Source organism: Callorhinus ursinus, unplaced genomic scaffold (assembly GCF_003265705.2).
Source record: "Callorhinus ursinus isolate GAN/ISIS: 27379988/994484 unplaced genomic scaffold, GSC_fseal_2.0 scaffold10, whole genome shotgun sequence".
In the NCBI taxonomy this organism is placed as follows: domain Eukaryota; kingdom Metazoa; phylum Chordata; class Mammalia; order Carnivora; family Otariidae; genus Callorhinus; species Callorhinus ursinus.
In genome coordinates this window covers 51,955,252-51,978,895 of record NW_027397072.1, presented here as the reverse complement: position 1 = coordinate 51,978,895, position 23,644 = coordinate 51,955,252, and the positions used below count along the sequence as shown (strand labels likewise).

The 23,644-nt window shown below is 50.5% G+C and overlaps 1 protein-coding gene across 23 annotated transcripts in view; it reads left to right on the top strand.

The window, feature by feature from the left end:
* The first annotated feature begins 4,048 nt into the window (after window positions 1-4,048).
* The window catches only part of DYSF (dysferlin), a 205,960-nt gene continuing 186,364 nt past the window's right edge, over window positions 4,049-23,644 (top strand). For 12 of the 23 annotated variants that reach the window (XM_025868435.2, XM_025868431.2, XM_025868434.2 and 9 more), the window contains exon 1: window positions 12,736-13,002. In XM_025868435.2, the coding sequence (XP_025724220.1) occupies window positions 12,912-13,002 (91 nt within the window). In that variant the 5' untranslated portion in view covers window positions 12,736-12,911. Of the gene's footprint in view, window positions 4,564-12,063; window positions 12,253-12,735; window positions 13,003-23,644 lie in introns of those variants that run through there. The other 11 variants (XM_025868437.2, XM_025868433.2, XM_025868436.2 and 8 more) reach the window with 4 other exon arrangements.

The following is a 23,644-nucleotide window of genomic DNA, read 5'->3' as shown; positions in this document are numbered from 1 at the left end:
CCCTCTATCCGAGTGTGTGTGTGTGTGTGTGTGTGTGTGTGTGTGTGTGTGTGTGTAGGCTTTCTTTCATCCAGTCTAGAGACTCCTCACCATCTGAAGTAAATTCAAAAGGAGGGCTGTGCACACAGATGGACCTACTCACGCAGTCCCAGAGCTGTGTTCTGTACACTTCAGCAGACAAGCTGCTTTCTACTCCCTGCCCGAGGGGAGAGCTTTCAGGGGGAATTTCAGACCAGATGAACCCTACCATTCTTTCTGAATACACTCCTTTCAGGCTAGACCAGCACCCACGCCTGAATGGATAATAATAGTTTCTATTTATCAAGTGTTTACTAAGTGTTTATTATGGGAGATTCTCAGGAAGGTCCCTCTCATGGGAGATTGAAACGCTCTGAAACTACCATGAGTTTTTCTTCTCAGATAAAATGACCAGAGTGTGACCAGGGTCTGTGGTTCTCAGGGAGCTTTGCAAAGATCTGAGTGGCAGAGAACATAGAAATCATGTACATTTTCCAAATTACCTCTTTGGTTAAAAATCTGCTTTTTTTCGTTCCATTTTCTACTGGGAAAGAATATCAAACTTGCTCCTTGGTTTCTCAGGGAGGGTGGGGGGTTGACCTTCCTTTATTTGCCCCAAAACAATAAGCAGTGGAAGTGCTCTGAATGCCTGTCCTTTTCAACAATGATTGGATTGCCTTGTCAGAAGCTCCACGTACTCATGTCCGGTGGCTGCTGCTCTTACCAGTTGTCACAACTGTGGTGGTTTCAACAGCAAATTTATTCTTTCATAGTTCTAGGGGCCAGAAGTCCAAGTTCAAGCTCTGTCTTTTTTTCCCAGCTGCAGATTTTTCTCCACTTTTCCATGCATGTGGCTTCTTCTGAGACTCCAGTTTTATTCAGCTCGATTCCAGCCGCACATAGAGGCTAGCATCTCTCAGTCTCAATTACAAATTCTTGGGAAGAGATCATCCGACCGGTTCAGCGTTGAATCAGGTGTCTTTCCCTTTGCCAGGGGATGGTCTCAAAGAATGTGGCTCTTTGAAATACAGAAGATACCGCAAACATGTCCTACACATTGAAAAATAAAGTTGAGGTGCGTTCTTACTAGGAATTTCTTTCTGTACAGACTGGCCTGTACATGACAAGTTTGAAGAGAGGGGTGCCTGGCTGGCTCAGTCAGTAAAGCATTCAAGTCTTGATCTCAGGGTCATGAGTTTGAGCCCCACGCTGGGGGGAGAGTTTACTTAAAAAGTTTGAAGAGAACCTGCTGCATGAATAAATAATGTAGAGAAGTTGCAAGGGAGATGTTTAACCCATAAAGAAAACTGGTTCTGGTCAAATCACTTTAGTCACACCATATTTGCAAGCAGCTAGGTGCTTCTGAGATCCAATTTTAGCTCTGCCTTAGAGCAGCTTCATGTTACTTTATACATCTGAATAGAGCCAAACTGTACTTCTTTAAAAATAGATCCTAATTTGGGCTTTCCCTATATCAACAGGGCCTCTTGCCCTTCTTCCCAATGAAATTAAATTTTATTCCCTACTTAGTACCCTTCTCTAAAACCTGAATCTGGCAAATTCCTGCCACATGCAAGGCACCCTATAAATAAATGTTGGTTAAAGGAATGAATGAACGAGTCAATTACTTCATCCAAGCCAAGGTTTTTTTTCTCCAGCAACATATAACGGCCAAGGTTAGCAGCAAGAAATCTGATCTACTCCACTTGCTGTACTTCCTCCTACTTCCTCCCAGCTTCGCTTTAATTCTTTCCAACCCCACTTTCTCCACCTTGGGCCAAGTCACCATCATCTCTCACCTTGACCCTCTGCTGAAGCTTCTAACTGATCTCTTTGCCTTCAGTCTGGCCCCTTGCACTTCGTTCTCCAAAAAAACAATCAGAGGGGGCTTTTGAAAAGTAAATCAGGTCCTATCATTCCTCTGGCCTCCCGCAGGCCCTGTGTGGTTCTCTCAGCCTCACCTGCTCCATGCCTCCCCACCCCCCACCCCTGCTCTCCAGTCGCAGTAATCTTTTCCCCCCACCCGCTTGTCCCCTCCCCAGGGCCTTGACCAAGAGCATCCCTTACTGCTCTCTAGAACACCCTTTTCCTCTTCCCTGACCTCAGTCTTGTCCAGTGAACTCCTAATTGGCCTTCAGATCTCATCCCAGATAGCTCTCATTGTCCCTAGGATTACATGAGGGCCCCATTTTCTGTCCTATTTTGCACTGACAGATTTGTAGTAGTGTATGATTGGCTTGATTATTTCACAAGTGTCAGTTGCCTCCACTACGTCGGAAAGAAACTCTTTGAAGAGGGAGAGGGAGAAGTAGGCTCCCAGGGAGCCCGATGCGGGGCTCAATCCCAGGACCCCAGGATCATGACCTGAGCAGAAGGCAGACGCTTAACCTACTGAGCCACCCAAGTGTCCCAAGTGTCTCAGACTGGGTGTCTTAATAGAAATTTATTTTCTCACAGTTCTAGAGGCTAGAAATCCAAGATCAAGTTATTGATTGGCAAATTTGGTTTCTTCTGAGGCCTTTCTCCTTGGCTTTCAGAGGACCACCTTCTCACCGGGTGCTCGTGTGGTCTTTCCTCTGTGTGCATACATCCCTGGTGTCTCTGCGTCCAGATTTCCTCTTGTCAGATTGGATTAGAACTCACCCACAGTCTTGTTTTATTTTTTTTTAAGATTTTATTTATTTGAGAGAGAGAATGAGAGAGAGAGAGAGGGCATGGGGGGGGAGGGTCAGAGGGAGAAGCAGACTCCCTGCTGAGCAGGGAGCCCAATGCGGGACTCGATCCCGGGACTTCAGGATCATGACCTGAGCCGAAGGCAGTCGCTTAACCAACTGAGCCACCCAGGCGCCCCTAGAACCCACCCACAGTCTTGTTTTAACTTAATCACCTCTGTAAAGGCCCTAACTCCAAATACAGTCACATTCCTAACTGGGGGGTTAGGTCATATGGATTAACGTATGGGTTTTCAACTTACGGATTTGGGGGGATGGGACACAATTCAGCCCATAACAGGAACCAAGCCACTTCTGCTCATCATTGTGTCCCCATCACCCAGGACAGTATTGGCATGTTGTAGGACTTGATACATGCCTGTTAAATGAACAACTGGGAGTCTTGTTCCCACCTAGTTTGGGCTATGGGACAAAATAGCTTCCTATTCTGGCCGTGGGTGTGTGTGCTACCTCCATGGGTTGCTGGGGAAGAAGTTTGGCTGATGACTGCACACCCATCCAAGTTGCCCCCTTTAGAAGGTGAGTCATCCAACTTCTGGGAGTGTGGATCTATACAGCTCCCAGAAAGCAATTTAGCAATAGGTACTAGGACCTAAAAAAAGGCATGTCCTGCAACTTTATCATTCCAAGGCTGAGAATCCAACCTAAGGAACTAGCAGAAGGGGCCCAAGATGGGCCTATATCCCAGTTTTTATATAAAAAAGTATGTCTCACTATTATAATAGTGATGTTTAACAATGGGAAAAAGCTTGGTAAGTCTAGTACATTCATATGATACAAAATGATGTAGTTATTGAAAAATTGTGAAAAATTTATAATGATGCAAGAAAATATTACATAAAAACGCAGGACTCAGAACTGCATATACTTTGATCTCAGAAATGTGATAAATAGTGTAATTTACACACACAGACACACACTCAGAGGAAAAAGCCTGGATTGGTAAATATCCAAATGTTAATACTATTTTTTTTCAGACTGAGATTTCTTTCCTTTATGCTTTTTGTGTTAAAAGTAACAGGTGCTGCTTTTACAGCAGAAAAAAGGGGGACAGAGTTTTTAAGGCAGCCAGACGAGGCCGGTCAATGAGATTCCTTAGCTCCGGGCTTCTCGGGAAAGCGCGGTCCGTGCGCCCGCCCCCACCTGGTCCTCAGAGCAGCCGGCAGACGCCTGACTCCGACCCAGAGTGCTCGAATCCTCGCGGCGGGAGGAGGTGACCGGCTTGGCGAGGCACGCGGCCGGGGTGGGTGGAAGGTCGGGGGAGGGACTGAGCCTTTCTCCTGTCGGGAGCGAGATCTGGACTGCGCTGGGCGTCCGGAGCCCTGGGCCAGCCCCCCGCCATCGCGGCCGCCGCCCGGTCCGGCGTTCGCCGGCCAGGTGCAAAACGCCTTGTCATTGGGAGAGTCTGCGGCCGGAGCATTGAATTACAGCTCAGCCGAGCCCGGGTAGGGCGGCGGGGGTGGAAGACGAGCAGAAGCCCCTGTGTTCTGAGCGCCTGCTGACACGCTGGGTAAACGCGGCTGGGGCGGGGACCGAGTGCAGCCCACTGGAGCAGCCCGGGGCAGGCCTGTTTCTCTTCAACAGCAGAAGATCTGAGCCAGGAGCCAGTGATCCCTGCCGGCTTCCCTCGTCCAGTCTTCTCCATTGAGGAGACTCGCTCCTCCCCGACCTTCCCTAGCCCTCTCCGCGCGCCCTGGGCGCACGGGGCCCTAACTCGTGCCAGTCATGCTGAGGGTCTTCATCCTCTATGCCGAGAATGTCCACACCCCGGACACCGACATCAGCGATGCCTACTGCTCTGCGGTGTTTGCAGGTAGGAGGGGCCGGCATCTCCGCAGGGCGGGGAGGGTGCGGGTCGGAGAAGGGGACTCCTGGACCTCCACACACGAGCTCGGGGATGGGAGAGAAGAGACTCCACGACCCGGGCCAGACTGACTTTGGGTGTCGCAGAGACCCGCATACTCGGAAAGGGACGACCCAGAGGGAAACAGGCAAGGAGAGAGGTGGCTGAACTGCACTGCTCTGGGGCCTGGAAGCTGAGTCCAGGTTGGAGCTATGGGCGGGGAGGCCGGGGCCAGCATCTCTCCTCTCACTCTTCTGGACCTCTTAAAAGAGGTCTTTCAGCACTGTACTGCAGGCATCCCGGAGGGCTGGGTCTCAGGCCTATGTATAGCCCAGCTCTCTCCAGGGGCCTGGGCCTGGCGGCTCTCCTAGGCCCCAGCTCTCTATCACACGCTGGGTTGGCAGGCCCCGGCCACTGGGGGCAGAGGCGCCGGGGTCCTACTCCTGCTTTGGGCACAGGATGGAAGAAATTTAGCAGCTGGCACAGCTGACACCAGCACCAACCTCCAGGAACGTTCCCCCTCTCCTCTCCCCTCCCCTCCCCTCCCCACCAGAGGGAACTTGTAGGGGAGTGGTATCTGGGAAGTGCTATCTTCATCATCCTCGAACAAAGGAGCCTGCTCCCCTATCCGATTGGGACCTCCCACAGTACAGTTTTCCTATGGTCATGGAGTGGACTTTTGCTCCAGGAGGTGAGGGCCAGCACTGGTCTATTTACCTGGAACCCCCTCAGGGCCAAGTCACAGCTGTGGTCTACCCAGCTGGGTCTTTGGGTTTGGAGCCATACTGGGGGAGAAGGACCAGAGTATGAGAGTCCACTCCCCACCAGCCCAGTGGGTTTGCTCTTTGTCTCCATGACTTGTCACTTTCCTTCTCTTCAAAGACCTGGCTTCATGCCAGGCCCCCAGGAATCGTAGCAATGACTGGTCCCTGGCCATTCAGCAGAGCTGTGTTTTCGAGCTCTTGGATCTTCCTGTTCCCAGCCGCCCATGTGCACATGTACTCCCAGACACATATCCACCCAGGAGCGCATGTGACATCCCCGGTGTTTCAAGGGGTAGAGATTCAGAGAACCAAGGCATGTGTCCACAATAGCACACACAGATGTGTTCTACCAGGGACATAGGCACACACACTCCTGGATGTGAAATTTGGGGTTTCTCGGGGGCCTGTGGCCTGGGAAACAGCCTGAGCCAAGAGGAGAGACAGAGGGGGGAGTGGGAGGTGACACGCCAGCTGGGCTTTCCTGCTAACATTCTGCTTTGACCTGTTCTCGACCAGTTTCCCACAGTTGCCTCCGGAAATGAACTTTATCCAGGTGTTTCCAGGGGGAAGACAAAAGCATGAATGGGGGGCCTCCACACTTCCACTACATCCTCGGCACTGGGCAGGCCAGGCCAGCAGCCTCATGGAGGGCCCTGGGCCCCTCGTCTCAACTCTGGGGAGCACCATTCCCACTGTGAATATCCCCCTGGCTGGCTGAGGGGAAGGAGGGTCGTGTCACCTGGGAGGGAGGGGAAAACCCTGTGCTTTGAATATTTGCCTCTTGTCCCAGCACCCCTTCCCCGGCGAAATGCCCTAGCCCAAGGGCTGAGCGGGCTTTGTGAATGGCACCCTCTAGACCTGTCCAGTGCATAACAGAACCTGAAGGAGGGTAGGGCACTGTGTAACCCTGCCTGTGTTCTCAGGGCTCTTGTCTCCTCTGGTGCCCATTCAGTCTGAACCAGATTTTCCTTCCCTGATCACAACCCCCATCTCTCAACCCCCTCACCCAATACCCACAGATTTGCTTCATGCTATGAAGTCCCTCTACCCAGGCCAGGCTCTGAACCCTAGCGGGAGAAAGGAAAGAATGAATAATGTATGGGGAAGCACTTTCTAACCCCTCAAGTGCTTTGCCCACAGGAGTGTGGCTGGTGTGACAGCCCCTGCCCCCATCTCCCTGATGTCAGTCTGCACTCTTGCCCTTTGCCTGCAGCCTGACTTCTCTGGGTGGGCTCCCACTTCCCCAGGGAGAAAGGAAGTAGTTGTCTGTGCTGCCTGTGAGTGCTCCCCAGAGGGGGCTGGCTGGAGTCCCCCACTCCCAGTCAGTCGTGGCTGTCACTGCCAGGCAGTCACGGGGAATGCAGTCCCTCCCTTCCCCAGCCCTGGACACATTCCACCTCCGGCACTGGCCAAGCTCTTAACCCATGTCCAAATTTGGCCTCCCCACAGCATTCAGGCCTGCTCAGCCTCCTTCTCTCAGCCAGGGCCAGATTGGTGAATGATTACACAGAAGAGATTACACAGAAAGATTACACAGGGAGCCCGGCTCTGGCCTTCCCTGGCCCTTAGGTTTGTGGTTGTGATCAGGTTGTGATCCTTTGGCTGCCTGAATATAATATCCCATAAGGACACCCACGCTGTGCATGCACAAATTCATTCCATGCTCACAGCAGCTTTATGAGGCCAAAGGGCAGGGATAGTATTCCCCCTGAGAGATGAGCAAATAGGCCCAGAGAAGTGCAGGAGCCTGGCCAAGGTCACACAGGGGTCAAAGTACCTCCCCTCCTCACCACACCTCCCTCTTCACTGCCCTCTGTTGTTCTCAGCACCCATGGCTCATGAAGAAGAAAGTGCTTTGGAAAGCATACCATGTGCTTCCCACAGCCAGGGCGACCTGGACCTGAGCCAGCAACTGGGAGTGGGGGGCAGTGTTTGGGGTATCCAGCATGGGGCTGAGTCAAAGTGGGGGGGGAATACAAGGCTGCAGGGAGTGCACTGTAAGACAAATGACCAAAACATGGGGGATTCTGATTTTAAAAATGTGTATTCATCCCAAGAAGAGAGAATGGGCATTCATTAAGCACAAACAATGTGCCATTTTCTGATGCTGTTTCTTTAAAACCCCACAACAACCCTTTGAAAGAGACATATTTAACTGATACCCAGCTTACTAGGTGCTAGGCACTGTTCTACATAGAACTCATTTACCATGAGCTATTTCAAGTTCCCGCTATAATTTGTACCAGGCACTTGTATGTAGACATTTAACCCTCCTCGTAACTGTATATAATAGCAACTATTATCACCCCCACTTTATAGACGAGAAAACTGTGGCACAAAGAGGTTAAGTTATACACTTGTAAGTCATGGAGTTGGGAATCAAGTGCATGTGATCTGGCTGCGCAGCCCCGTCTTTAACCACTTCACGATCTCCTTTGGGTCTTAGCTTTGATTTTCAAGAGACAAGCAGTAAAATGGAGGGGCAGGATTTGAACCCAGGTCTGCTCACACCCTGGAGCCCCGTCTCTTTGAATACTGCTTGGCACTCAATTATATATAACTGTTATTATATATGATTATGCATATATTTATTCTAATTATTATTATAGTTGATATGTATTGTACAGGTACTAAGAAATCACTTCACACACCCAAGTAGACTATCACTACCTCTTTTACCTGGTCATTCCACTCATCAGTGGTTTGTCCAGCTACGGTCCTTCCAGACTGGGCACAATGGGCTCAGTGGCGAGCGGCCATCTCCTCTGCCTCAAGGGACCCTGGTCTTGTCTCCTCTGGCTGACCCTCCTGGAGCAGCCCCTTCGGAGCTGGAAGGCCATGTCACATGCTTCAGGGCACACAGCTACCAAAGTGGGGGCTGGGATGGAAGCCCAGGGCCGCCTGATTCTTCCCACTGCAAGATGGGTCATCCCAGGTAGTCCCACCATCATGGCCGTAGCCAGAGTCACTACTCCCTGTGCTTTCTACACCCTTGGTGGACACACACGTGCCCCTTTGATCCCAGCTTTGGATTGGGATACCCATGGAACACAGACTCTTCAATGAATGTGAGGGGAAGGGGCACAAGGATGCCTTGGACCAGTCATACTCTTGGAAGTTTTTGGGCTTTGGCACATGTGCCCCTAAAGGAGTCCTATAAACTCACAGGCAGAGCATTCCTCTCAAGGTTGATGTCATTGAGCAGAGAGGCAAGGTTTGTTTGCTTCCTGGTCACCCCCCCATCAGGCCTTGGTAAAAACAGAGACCCGAGCTAGAGGAGGCCAGCTGGCCCAACTCCAGCAGCGAGAAGAGGCCGTGTAAGAAGCACCTCTTCTCCCACGGGGGCAGGGAGGTAGGATCCCTAATAGGTGACAGAAGAGGGCAGGGGTCAAACACTCCCAGGCCAGTGGGAGCCAGAGGGAAAAGCACGCGCATGTCGGGTGAGTGGTGGTGAGTAGGGTGAGCTGAGAGTGTGCATGCCCTGGTCACCGGGGCCAGATAATCAGTGTCAGGCAGAGATTTGGGGCCCATGTGCCAGGTACTCGGAGTTTTCAGGAGAAGCTATCCATCCAGATTTGCATGAGAAATCTCCTAACATTGAATTAAGGTATGATTTTGTTATAAAACATTGTGTTGCTCAAAGATAATAAGTCTCTAGGCCGGATGCATCCCCAGGGGACACCAGTGACAGCATCTGAAGCACAGTGTTTTATTCTGTCTTGGAGAATTTAGTCCTGGGCTCTTGGGACAACAGACAGGCAGTCTCCTCTCACTTGGGATTCTCAGTAAGCACCTATCCCTGACTACACCGATGGGGTGATGGGGCAAATTGGAGAGCGCTCCCCCTTACCTCTATCAGCCCTGAAATGTTGTTGCAGTTAACACATCTTAAGTAAAGATGCCGTGAACACGAGAGTCTCTCTCACTCACCTAACGGTTGATGTGTGGGGAGTCCTGGCCTGTATGGTTCTGACCCACAAGGCTGTCCGGGACCCCAGATCCTTCTGTTTTATTGCTCTGCTATCCCCAGGGGTCCCCTTGACAACATGGTTGGTGATGGCTCACCAGCTAACCCTAACCCTAACCCTAACTTGGTCTCATGACCGTATCTAGCTGTGAGGGAGGCTGGGAAATGTAGCCTTTCTGTTTGGCTGGCCCTGTGTCCAGGTAAAACGATGCAAAATTTCCGTGGAAGAAGGGGAGAACACAGAAGGAGGGGGACAAGTTGAGGTCCCAGCACACTGTCCATGAGAACTGCTTTCCTGATACAAGTCCCCTTGGGAGGAAGCCCCCTTTAGGCCTTGGCTGCGCTAAGGCGTCTCCAAGGAACAGTCAGCCATCTCATCAGGGAGAAGCGAACGGAAGCCAGGCTGGGAGGCTGGAGATTGGGGATGGCAAAGAGGCCTCAGGAAGTGTCCCGGGCTCAGGCCACCAGCTGCTGATTTTCTGGTTTACAGAGCAGACGTGTGGAGCCCCTGTTCCTTGGACACAAGCCAAATGTTTGTACAAGTCCCTTGGAATATTCCTCCGGAAATATTAGATATGCTCCCTACAGATTTCCTGTGCTGCCCCTGACAGATCAGAGCAGGAGGTGGTGGCAGGGCTGGGGGGCTGGGGGGAAGGGACACAGCCTGGAATCACTGTGACAGCAAAAAAAAAAAAAAAAAAAAAAAAAAAAAATCCCAAATCATCATATCCAGAAATCCCCCAGGGGGCAGTACTGCCCTCCTGGAGAACCATCGGCTTAGCCTCATCATGGGACCGAAGGGCCACTGGGGAGCCAAGTCCATGGTCCGCTCCCCAGGCCAGCGCTTAATGTGCACAGGGAGCACCTGGCCAACTGAAACAGCCTTGGTCTCTCCCCTCATTGACTCCGCCATCTAGCTAGACCTCAAACAGGTGATTATAGCTAGTGATTCCTTACAATTGCTATGAGTGCCAAGAAGGAAAAGTGCGGCTGTCCGATTGTTTGCCAGATGGACCCAGTCTAGACCCAATCTAGACCAGGATGTCAGACATGGCTTCCCCAGAGAAGCGATCTGTAAGCTGAGGCCCAAGGATGAATGGGGGTGGCTCTGGAAAGAGAGCGGGGAAGGCATTTGTGTGCAGAGGGGACAGCAGAGCTCCCAAGTTGGAAGAGAGCTCAGCATGTTCCCCAAACTGAGAAGCCACTGAAGCGGGGACTCCGAGCGAGGGGTGGAGTGGTCTTTCCCAGCGGGTTGAGGTAAGGGGTCTGGGCTCTATCCCAAGAACAAGGGAGGCCTTTGAGCCTAATCATATTTGTTTTAGGATCAATAATGGGCCAGAAGTGACCAGCTAGAAGGCCCCTGCCGTGGCGCAGGCGGGAGAGGGTAGTAGAGGAAATGCCTCAGGGGAGGCATCTGGATGCTGTGGGTGCACCGATGCTACCGAAGTCAGGGGTATCAGCATGGAAGATTGAGGCTTCTAGTAAGTGAAGTCTTGCCTCAAGTGGACTTTAATAATAAACAGCCTTAAAGTGATCTTCATTCCCAATACTTGCCCCCTTGGGAAGGAACTCCCATTGAGTACTGGGCCCCGGCACGATCCAGAGACGTGATCCAGAGACATGGCGGGCTCTGAACATATATAGCATACAGTTCCACAGTCACCCTGGACCCATTTTTCTCTCTGGTCTGCTGTCATTGGCATCTGCTCCATCCTAGAGCTCATGGGCAACTGGATCCACATGCTTCCTTATTCTCAAGAGGATAAGCCCGTCCCTCCTGGAGAAGACTCAGGACATTAGCAATAGCTATTGTGAGGAGATGGGCTCTGATAGAGCAGGATCTACTTGGAGCAGGTAGGAAGGAGGTCTGAATGTTGGAGAGGAAGCAAGTGTCCACCTCATTATGAGGATAGGTGGGGTCACCCAGAGAGAGTGGGAGAGTCAGGAGGCCGAGGTCCCCAGCCAGCGAGAAAAAGTATAGCCTTTAAGTTTGGGGAGAAGACAGCCTCAGACTTGTCACTGAAGGAATGAGAAGGGTAGGGTCTAGTGCCCACATGGCCAGCTGGTCTTAGGAGTATAGATGCTTCATTCATAAAAATGGGAGAGAAGGCAAAGGATTTTGGGCGCAGATGCTGATGGGGGTTAGGAGGCTGGGAACCAGGGGCAGTTCTCTACTCATTAAATAGGAAGCAAACAGAGTAAGGATGGCAATAGCATATTGTAGGTTTGGGGAGAGAAACGTATGAAACGGTGGTTTCTAAAGAGATTGTGGAAAGATTGCTTGCTGAGCAGCAGGAAGGGTCCACCTGACCACCTGAGTCACGGGTCATGAAGATCAAGTGTCGGGGACAGGTTAGCTGTGTGATTCTCCAACACCTCTAGTCATTAGGGTGGCGTAGGCCGAGTCGGGTTTCACCAGGTCATGGTTTAGCTGCATGAAAATGCTGGATCCTCTAAATAAGGGAGGGGACAGCGAGTCGAAAGGTTACAAAGCAGAATGATGACTAATCGTTGAGTTTAGGCTAAGGACTAGTGCGGAGGTGGAGAAGGGACAGGGCCCTGCCCCGTGCTAGGTGCCGGCGATGTAGGGGTATAGAGAGGAGAAGCCCAGGCTCCTGTGGTCCAGAAGTCCATCAGCTGGAAAGGAGCCTGACAGAACACGGAAAACGTGCTCGGGGCTGTCTCCACTCCAGGCTAAACGCAATTCCTCCCCCTGTGGGGGTGCGGGGCCTGGAGGGTGCTGTCGGGATTGTGGCAGGGGACCCAGTGCTCCAGGGAACGCAGTATCCTTTAGACAGAGACCTCCGCGGTCTCTGTCGGACAACGAACGACAACGACCCCAGACTGCTTGGGGAAGTTGAGAGGCGAGTTCGCGAGGGCTCGGGCCCGGGAGTCTTTCCAGAACTGCCGCCTGAGCACCGAGGGCAGGTAATGGGGCTCAGGGTGCAGCGTGTCGCACCGCCCCTCCGCACGCTCCTCCAGCGCTCGCTCCAACTAGTCGTTTGCCACAGACAGACACTCGCGTTCCTGCGGCCGGATGTCCCCTCCTCCGGCCTTCGCTCATTCCTCCTTCGCCCCAGTGTCGCAGCGCCCCGGGAGTGCGGGACCCGGCTGGGCGCAGCGGGGGTCAGAGCCGCGGCCGCCCGCCAGGTCCGCACTGGTGCGCTCGGGGCTCGGGCGAGCGGGGCGGCGGGCGCCGAGTCGCCGCGGCCTGGCCCAGCCGTGCGCCCCACGTCAGCGGCGCTTCCGTTCCCGGCCCCGGGCGGGGAGCCGCCGAGGGGGACCGGCGCCCCAACCCGCGCGCTTCTGACTCCGGCCGGGTCCTGCCCACCAGCCGCAGGGCGGGGCGGGGCGGGGCGGGGTCCGTCGGTGTTGGGGGGGGAGGGTCCGCCCAGCGGGTGTCCGGTGTCCTCCCCGCGGCCGCGGCCAGGCGCGGGGACTTCGCGGAAGCACAGCGAAGGCGACAGCTCCCCTCTGGCACCGGCGCCGCGGAGCCGGGCGCTCGCTCGCTGGCTTCTGGGCCCTCTGCTCCCGCTCCCGCTCGCGTCCTGCCCGCGCGCCCCTGCGCGCCCCTGCGCGCCCGAACCATGCTGTGCTGCCTGCTGGTGAGGGCCAGCAACCTCCCCAGTGTGAAGAAGGACCGGCGCAGTGACCCGGTCGCCAGCCTGACTTTCCGAGGTGAGAGCCCCGTGGCCGCCGCACCCGCGCCACCCGACTCTTGGCGCGCGCGGCCGGGTCTGCGGCCACCGCTCCGGCACTAACCCTAGCCCCACGGCACAGGGACAGAAATCTCAGCCCTGCTGGGAGGACGAGGAGGATGAAACCGAGCATGATGAATACCATAGTGCTCTGAAATTTTGGAAAACGGAAAGGGCCTTAGTTTGTCAACAGTTACTACTTTTTTAAGACCTATACCGAGAGGTAATAAAGTTCAAGCCCTTACCGGGCAGTGGGGATGGAAGTGGGAAAAGAAAGATAGGTGCACAGTAGAGGGAGGAATCAGGATCACTTAGAGACTGGGCGTGTAGATGGTGTGTTTTTGAAACTGTGTCTTGATTTCGTTCATTCACTCATTCATTCGCCCATCTTTATTGAACACTGGCCATATTGAACCCGCCATGTCTCAAAGAGCCTATGCACCTACATGAGGTGCTTAGACAAGGGAGGGTCTCTCTCTCTCTCTCTCTGGAGCAACAAAGGACTCGAAACTCCCCTTCTCACCGGGCATCTCTAACCCATCCTCTTTGAGGCAAACATTCCCATGGGGGGAAGTGTCTCAGGAGGGGCAAAGGGAAGAGGAAGGATATGTTAAAATTAAGAGAAGGAACAATGGCTGTGAGTCAGGAGCCCAGTGCTGCAAAGAATGATACATAAGGAGCGGAGAAGGGGTTTCTCTCTTACCAGGAGTCATATCCTGTGGTTTTGTGGAATTAAAAAATATGTGCATCACAAAAGATGGTCAAAAGTAGAGGGAAAAGTGGCTGGTGTTTTCATGAGATTTGAAAACAGTGAGGGCACCAGGGGGCTCTTTAGCTCTGACCCATGATCTCCATCTGGTCCCCAAGCTCCCCGGGTTAATAATGATCATAGATGGTAGACACAATTTGGCAAAATGAGAACTACTTGCTTTTATTCTCTGTAATGGGACAATTTACATTTTATCTCTCTTTTGAAAAGTGTGAGTCAAAACATTTTAGAAAACATTGCTATTTGCATTAACTGGTGACAGTCCTGGGTGCCTATTATGAAATGCCACTTCATGACAAGGTCGCTAGCTCATCTGCCTAAGCCATTCATTCCCTTATAGAAACTGTGGGTCCACCCTTGGCGGGAAAAGAAGTTCTGTAAGGATCTTGAGACCAGGGGCTTACAGCAGCCTAGGTCTCTTGGATGCTTTGGGATCTGTTCACAGCTCTCTTGCCCTGGTTCTGGAATAGTCTTGTGGTAGCTCCCAGTCTCTCCATTCTGCAGATAAGGAAATGGAAACCTGGACAAGTTATATGTGTCCAGGTCAGTGGACACGGCAGGGAGTGCTTGGAGTGGGCAATGCCCTTGAGTCTGGAAGGTGGCCAAATCTGTTGAGACCCCTCTTAGCTGTTGCCCTGGCCCGGGTACCCCATGCAGCTGCTGTCCACCCAGTGTCTGCGTTCCCCACCCTTTATTATTTTTTGGTAATTGATAAGCTCCTAGCAAAACTGAAACACAATGGAATGTAACATCTCCAGCCATTCAAAGTCTGTTGTTTTTCAAGGCTGGGCTGCAATGCCACCTTCTCCGAGAAGGCACTCAGGATTCCTCTGGCATTCCTTAGTCTCTTCTCTCTCTATGTACAACACGTTGCTCGGCCTGCTGGAGCACTCACCACAGCCAGCCCGTGCTCAGCGCTCAGATCCCCGCTCAGGGTGCCTGACTCCTCAGGAGCAGCATGAGCTCTGTGCTCTGCAGTGTTTGTGTTCTTTCTGGCCCAGGCTCTGGCCATCCTTTAGAGGTACCTGGAAGCCTTATGCAGTCCGGGGTGATAGTCCTCATACGTTCCTGTGCCTGAGCATCCTCTGGAGAGTGTGCTTGCAAGACAGATTCCTGGCTTCTGATCCAGCAGGTCCAAGTGACCTGAGACTCAGCACTTAACAACTACTCCATGCAGAACATTTTGGAACCACACCTTGAGAGAAATTGACGTGAGAGTTGGTGAAATGTGAAATTAATGCCATTCCTTCCTCCACTCCCACCCCAGAGGCTGTTCATGCTGCAGTCTGGGGCTGAGCTGATGGTTAGGGAGAGAGGCCATTAGAATCAGACCCAGAACTTATGGATCATTTCAGCTGGGGTGCTCAGCCCTGGCTGCACATCAGAATCTTGGGGAGAGCTTTAAAAAAGACCATGGCCAACCTCCTTAGCCCTCCTCTCTTGAATCGCTGGAGGGGTTTCTAAAAATTCTCCAACGTTTCAGATGTGCGGTCAGGGGCGAGAAGTCTTGAGCCCCATCCCCTCCTGGCACGGAGGGGCTGTGGCCTGCTTGCAGAGAAACCAGCCTGTGCTGTGTGCTTGGCTTCCACCTGCAGCCCGAAATGCATGTGCCCGGGCGGCCTCACTTTCCCTGCAGTTGGTCCCAGGGCATTCCGGGCACGGATGTAATTTCAGGACCCACCTCCCAAAATAGACTATGAGCTCTGGGAGCTGGACTCCGAGGGCACTTTCTGGATTCCCTCTCTCAAGTGTTCGGGGTGGGGGCTATTAATGAATACTTATCATTCCTCTGTTCTTGTATTAATTAAATAACTAGTTAACTAGAACTCCTATGAGTACCTGGGCTGTGGCAGATAGTTTTGACTGATTATCTACGTGAACGAGCAGCTTCATTTCCTATAGCATTTAACCATCTGTACCTCTCTTCTGCCCTGCCCGTTTTCCACCAGCTAATGTGATTATTTATGTCCCTCCATTCATGCATTTAGTTCACCGAACAAATATTTATTGAGCACCTACTATGTGCTGAATGCTGTTTGAGGTGCTGGGGATCCATGCAAGAGTAAAACCAGATCCTCCTTCCCTTGGAGCTCAGACATCTTATTTCTTTGAGGGTGCGATCTCCTGTGAGCTGCCTTGGTGAATTTCTACCCTGCTTCATCCAGGCTCACCAGCGAGAAAATGGACTCGTTACTGCTCCTTCCCTTCCCTCAACCTGTCGGGGTCTCTCTTCCTCCCCCTGTCTCTCTAGTTGGCCCCTCCCTCTTAGCCCTCCTCCCCTCCCTTCTGTCTCTTGGGGGATCTTGAGGCTTTGGGCAGGAGCCTGAGGGGTCTTATAGAACCCTCGGAAGGTGGAAGCACTCCTGAGGGGCAGATGTGACTCACCTGTAGAGGGAAGGTGGGCTGCAGGGCACTGTACCCTCTGAATCTGGCCTTTTATACATTGAAAGTGACTTTAAAGCATTGAAAATAACATTCTACTTTCTTTTTTGTGAACATAATACGTACTCAATGTGAAAAAGGGTCTATTACGGAAAGGTATGATGTAAAGAGTAAAGAATGGCCCCAAATCCTGGTACTTCGAATTAACTTAGCGGTTTGATATATTTCCTCCAAGATTCTTTTTTTCTCTTTTTCAAAAAGACAATTTTAGTTGTGAAATTTAACACCCGAGTAAAGTACACCCTATATAAATATATGCTTTACTGCACTGACTCTCAGCCATTTTGGGGTGTTGCCACTGGGTGGGGTAGGGGTCGGGGTCTGCTATGGGCGTCTAGTGGGTGGGGACCAGAGATGCCTCTAGACATCAACAGCGAACAGGACTGCCCTGCAACACCCACAACAAAGGATTATCCAGCCTCAAGTGTTCACAGTGCCAGGGTTGAGACACCAGCTCTAATGAGTAAATGAAGAGGGGGCTATCCATGTATGTTACCCAGGACAAGGACTGGAACCTGACCAGTCTCACCGTTCCACCAGAAGTCCCAGACTCCTTGCCTTCCTCCGTAGAGATAATCCCATCCCAGACACCTTTTTTCAAATGTTTGAATATTTACATTTTCACTCAACAATAAACCAGGGGCATCTTTCTATGTTGATATATATTCTTTTACATACCTTTTAAAATGTCTGCATAGTATTTTAATATATGGCTGCACCCAAATTCAGTGGACCAATCCCCTACTAATGTATACTTAGATTATATCAAATTTTTTATACTTATGGCCATCACTCAAGTGATACTCTCACCGTAAGAAATATCCTGGTGATGAAGTCTTTGTCTGCATATTTAACGATTTTCTTTGGGTAAATACTGAAAGTGGCATTGCCGTGTCACAGGTTAAAGATGTGTGTGAGGATTTGCTGCATTTCCCAAATTGCTTTCCTGAAAATCTGTACCAGCTTTACCCTCTCATTTGCGGAGTATGAAGGTTTATTTTCCTATAATCCTGCTAACATAAAACATGATCATACTTTAACAATCTTCTTTAACCATATCTTAGGTTCAAGTAGTATTTGTGATATTTCAAATGTCATTATCTACTTGCATTTATTTCTTACTGAATTGCTTTTTAATTTGCCGTTTTTTTGGGGGGTTGTCTTTTTCTTAATTAGTTGTGCTCTTTATATATTAAGGATGTTAACATTTTGTCATAGATATTTCAAATCTCTTCCCCAGTTCTAATTGGCCTTTTGAGTTCAAAGACTACCCCTCTCGGGGCACCTGGGTGGCTCAGTCGTTAAGTGTCTGCCTTCGGTTCAGGTTATGATCCCAGGGTCCTGGGATCGAGCCCCGCATCGGGCTCCCTGCTCCGCAGGAAGCCTGCTTCTCCCTCTCCCACTCCCCCTGCTTGTGTTCCCTCTCTCGCTGTGTCTCTGTCTGTCAAATAAATAAATAAAATCTTTAAAGACTACCCCTCTCAGAGTACATTCCATCACATCTGGTCTATCCAGCTGCCACCACACCTTCCTGGCTAGCTGTTTCCTGGAAAGGGTGGTTTCAGTTAGGATTTAGAAAGATGAATATTAGGGTGAGGGTGAGAAGAACAGGAGGGTGAGGTTCTTGAAGTGAGAAGAGCTGGACTCTGCTGGGGATGTCGGGGGGAGAGACAGTTGCCCGGTTCTTGGGGTGTGCAGGCTTGAGTCAGGGTGCAGATGGTGGGCAAGGATCAGAGTCTCCCGCTCCTTTTTGTTGCAGGGTGTCTGTGCCGAGAATTACAGCAGACCTTCCTTCAGCAGAAGCCATGGACATTTTCCTCCTTTCTGTTGCCATTGCCTTTTGGTTTTGTGCTGATACTTCAAATTTTTATCATGTTCTTTGTCCGATGGCTATTCTAATGAAGTGTCAACAGAATGCCCCAAACAGAGCAATCCCTCAGCACATATTTGTGGAGTTAATCAAGGCTGTCTGCAGGATCTTTTTTATTTTTCTTAAGATTTTATTTATTTATTTGACAGAGAGGGAACACAAGCAGGGGGAGTGGGAGAGGGAGAAGCCGACTCCCCGCCGAGCAGGGAGCCCCATGTGGGGCTCGATCCCAGGACCCTGGGACCATGACCTGAGCCGAAGGCAGACACTTAATGACTGAGCCACCCAGGCGTCCCAGGCCTGCAGGATCTTAAGGTGCCGCACACTTCTTACAGTAGGTCTTGTCTCCTGACTTGTGGGCAGAAACAGCCCTTCTCTCTCTCTGGGAGTCCGGAACACCCCATCTCCTCTCCTCTCTGCTCCGTCTTGAAGTGAATGGCACCACCAGCCACGCCTGCATCCCTGTCAGAACCTGAGACATGTTCTGCTCTCTCCTCCCTTCCCTCTTCCCCACCCAGGCTGGTCAGCGTGCCCCAGACCCACAGCCTGTGTCCTCACCATCTCACACCTGGGCTTCTAACGAAAATGTGGTAAAATATACATAACACAAAATTTGCCATCGTAGTCATCTTTAAGTGTACACTTCGGTGGTATTGAGTACATTCATAGTATCATGTAACCATCACCACCATCCGTCCCCAGAACTCTTTCATCGTCCGCAGCTGAAATCTCTACCCGTTAAATAACTCCCTCTGTCTCTGGGAACTGGCCACTTTCACTTAGTGTAGTGTCCTCGAGGTTCGTGCATGATGTAGTCTGGTCAGAACTCCCTTCCCTTTTAAGGCTGAATCATATTCTGTTGTATGTGTACCCCACATTTTGCTTGTCCATTTATCTGTCAGTGGACATTTCGGCTGCCTACCCATTTTAACTACTGTGAGTCATGCTGCTATGCACATGGGTGTACACATACCTCTCTGAGACCCTCCCGAACTTTTATGAGAGCTTGTGACTGTCACCGTCTTTACTCCTGCTACCCGCCAGCCGGGGTGCTGGGACTCTTGGGCTTCTCTTTCTCTCTGTGTAGCCTCGGGACTTCCCCCTTCACAAAGCCTCTAGCGTGATCCCTCCCGTAGAGTAGCTGGACTTCTTACGTGGCCACTCAGGGCTCCCAAAGGCATGAAAGCAGAAACTGCAGGTCCTACTTTGAGCCACAGGGCCAGCTCAGATCAGTGTGGAGGGGCCCCATACAAGGACGTGAACGCTGGGATGCTGGTTCATGGGACCATCTTTGAAGGCTACCACACCAGACCATCTTCCCTGCATCTTCAGTTCCAGGAAGCAGTTACTACTTCTTTCTCCATTTGACCATGACAACAGTATGGCTGTGGTTTACTGCAACCCCTTTAATTGATCCTGCTCCCGACACAGTGCCAGGCACATGATAGGTATTGATAAATATCTAGACACCTTTGTTTCTATCATTCCCCTACATGGGAGTCAATGTTCCCCGTGTAATAGGGATAGCAACTGACTCTTAGTGTTGAGATGTTTCACTTTTTTGTGATTAAATTTTTTTCTTATTCTGATAAAATATATATAACGTGACATTTACCATTTAAACCATTTGCAGTGTACAGTTCAGTGACATTAACACATTCACATTGTTGTGCAACCATCACCACCATCCATCCCCAAACTGAAACTCCTTGCCCATTAAACAGTACCTGTCCATTCCTCTTCCCCTCGGCACCTGGAAACCTCGGTTCTACTTTCTGTCTCTATGAATTTGACTATTCTAGGTACCTCATGTAAGTGGTATCATATAATATTGTCCTTTTGTGTCTGCCTTATTTCATTTAGCATAATGTTTTCAAGGTTCTTTTATGTTGTAGCACGTGTCAGAATTTCGTTCCTTTTTAAGGCTGAGTCATGTCTCATTGTTTGTATATCCCACATTTTGTTTATCCATTCATCTGTTGATGGACATGTGGGCCTTGGTGTCTGTGAGGTGTGTTGGGAAATGAATCAGCATCCCTCAGCTTTTCTTTGAACCCTCCTTGGACAGGCATAAAAAGGGCCCATGTTACAGACTGAGTGCGCACCTCAGTGAAAACCCCTGCTTTACAGCTTGTCTTCTCTATGATCCCACCAGCCCCAAAGATTCCACTGTCATCAAGTGTCGTGAAAACAAGCATTCCGTCTGCTTCCTGTGACCTTATAATTGTGTTGTGGGGACGCGGGGCTACTGGGGGGTTGCCAGGTGGCTCTACCAGAGCTCAGGGTGCTCCCTTCCACACTGTAAGCGCTGTGGGTGTGCACGGCCCTGGGGCTACCCAGCATCCTGGGCCACTGAAAGGAGCCTCTCCCTACAAGAAGGGGCTGGAGGTATGCGTGAGGCCTGGGGCCCAGACAGCACCCTGGAGAGACAGCACTCTGGCCATTGACAGGTGCGCTTCACCAGGTGATGAGCAGAAGGGTAGGGATGGGGCTCCTCACGTGAGGCTGTGGTTATGTCTGACGCTGGGGTGTCGGCAGATGTGGGGCTCCCCTCAGGGGACCCTGCTTAGCCAGGTGGCCCCAGGGGCTGGATGGGGCAGGATGGGCTGTCTTCTTACCTTTGTTCTGCTCCTGTCTCTGAGGCCCCTCCTCAGCCTCCTGCCCACAGCCGTGGTCTTCATCAGAGTTGGCCCGGTGGGGGACCAGGACCAGGATGGTGTGCTCTATCATTCTTGTCACATCCCTTGGCTGTTGGCGCTCAAGGGCCAAGATGGTGATTTCTTTGTTCTTCAGTTCTTCTCTGACAACTTTCATTTAAGGCATGATTGTCAAACATTTTGGATTGTTATCCACCACAAGAAATATATTCTATATCAAGACATCATGCACATATGAATATGTATATGAAAATACAACCTAAAGTTTCAACTAATGGTAATTTTGCAGTGAAAGACGTACTCTGATACTTTCTTCTTTATTCTGTCTTTAAAAAGACATATTGGTCATCTTACTCAGTTGATGTCATGGCCTACTAATGGGTCCCAGTGGGCAGTTTGAAAAACACCACCATCCAGCAATGAGAGACTCTGGTGTGGGGTAGAGTCAGGGTAGGTCAGCCTGGGGAAACAAGTGAAGAATTTCTGTGGGGGACAGAAGAGTCCTTGCATGGTAGGTTCATTCTTCCTCCCTGAGTCATTCAGTCTGGAGGAACACCCTGGGGGCTACAGCATGATTCTCATGGAGGCCTGCTGGCCCCTAATTCTTCAGAGCAATCTGGGGAGAGGACATGGTCCTCTGTCCCCAACCCCAGCATGACCTGTGGGCTCTCCTGTATCTTTAACTATTGAGTCTGTTAAATTATACACATCAAGCCACATCTCTCAAGGCCAAAATTAATGATCAAGGACAGGACAGGTCTAAACCCATGACAAGGAAGGGACTGTTTTCTTAACTGTTTCCTAATTAGCAGCAGGCCTTCCCTTTCCTTGGCGTCTGTCGGTCATGTGATGTGCCAGGTTAATGTTTCACTTCTTTCCGGCACCTCTTTGGGGCTGTAGCACCCCTCAGTGACCCCTCCCTTAATGTCACTCAGAGGGTCTCAGAGTCGGTCCTTCTAGCCAGACTTAGTGAAATCTCCCTGAGGGCCTTTGTTCGCCTCATCTTTAAGAAAGGCAGAAAGTGGGAAATGCTTGAAAGACACTTTGTATAGGGCTTGGCCCCCACTGTTCAATTCATACCCTCCAGGAGCACCAAGAATGCTTCCCAAGGGTCACCTCAAGAGCAGGTGCAGATGGGATTTTCCATGTTACTCTTGTAGGTCATGGGGAGTTGATAGAGGAGGGGAAGTTGACACTTAGACTGAATCTTGTATCTCCTCAAAACCCTATGACATAAGAATTTTCTTATTATCCATTTACCACCAAGGGAGCTAAGGCCTAGAGAGATGATAAGCCCTCCCTAAGGTCACACAGCAGGAGCTATTATTTGAACGACTCCAACACTGTGTCTGTCTCCACTGCTGGAGACACACCATCATGGCCCACAAGAATGGTTCAGCCAGGGCAGGCCTGGACCAACTTTGAGAAGATGACTTTTGCCCCTCCCAGAACATCTCCTTCTCATTGTGACTCCTCTCATTCCCTCTGTCCACCAACACACTCCCCTACTGTTAATGCAGTGTGATGGCATTCCTTGAGAAGAGTGGTTCTATCCCCCTGGTGACAAAGTGACCTTGTAGCCAACTTGGGAAAGGAAAGACCCATTCACTGAGCATTCCATTACTGGGCACCTTGCTATATGTTACAGTTACTGATATGAGTAAGGCATGGTGTCTGCCCTCTGAAGACCATAGTCCAGTTGTGGAGAAAGACACAGAAGCACATAGTTATCCTGCGTTCTGATATGTGGTCAACCACCTCTGTCTGGGAGAGGCAGGGGAGGCTTATCAGAGTGGAGACAATTGAGCCGGGTATTGACGAATCTGTAGGAGTTCTCTAGATGCATCTGAGTGGTGCGGGGGGGGGGGGGGGGAAGTAAAATGAACTCACATTTCATGAGTCAGACTATCTTGTTTAATTTTCACAAAACCCCATGTAGAGGTATCATTAGGACCTTATAGATGAGGAATCACAGGCTGAGATGTGCAGTGAATTTCCCGAGAGTTTTGTCAGGTGTGTCACAGGGACTCCTGGGGGGAATCCCCAAGACTCTTTGAGCAGGTCAGCAAAGTTATAACGATTTTCAGAATAACCTCAAGATGCTATGTGCCTTTTCAGTGTGTCAACGTTTGCACTGATGGTACAACAGTGATGGAAGGTAAAACTGCTGACATCTTAATACTAGGGAGGCCTTGGTGCCAAGTTGTACTTGGCATCCTGTTCTTCACACTCATGTATTTGCAGTTTAAAAAAAAACATCTGGTTTAGTTGAGGAATGTCCTTGATAAAGCGGTACAATGATTAATTTTATTAATCTTTTTTTAAAAAAAGATTTTACTTATTTGAGAGAGAGAGAGCACGCACAAGCAGGGGGCAGGAGCCGAGGAAGAAGCAGGCTCCCCACTGAGCAGGGAGCCTGATGCAGGACTTGATCCCAGGACCCTGGGATCATGACCTGAGCCGAAGGCAGATGCTTAACTCACTGAGCCACCCAGACACTCTAATTTTATTAATCTTGATTCTCAAGTACATGTGTTATTGATATTTTGAGTGTTGGGACAGAAGTTTGCATAGAGCACGTCTGCTCCACACTGAAAAATGCTGATGGTTGCAAGAAGAAGCACATGTATGGCTGCTTGAGTTGCAAGCTGAACCAGCCAATTTTTTTTTTCATGGAATATTGTTTTTACTTGAGAGAATGACTGACAAACTGAGCCTATTCAAACTTGGGCATTTGACTGACATTTTCTTGGAAATGAAAGAGTGAGCGTTCCACCTCAAGCAGACATTTATTATTTGTTGCCAATTATAAAATTTGAGCTTTCAAACCAGAATTGGAATTGTAGAAAATTGTATCTTTCAGCTTTTCCGTATTTAATGACTT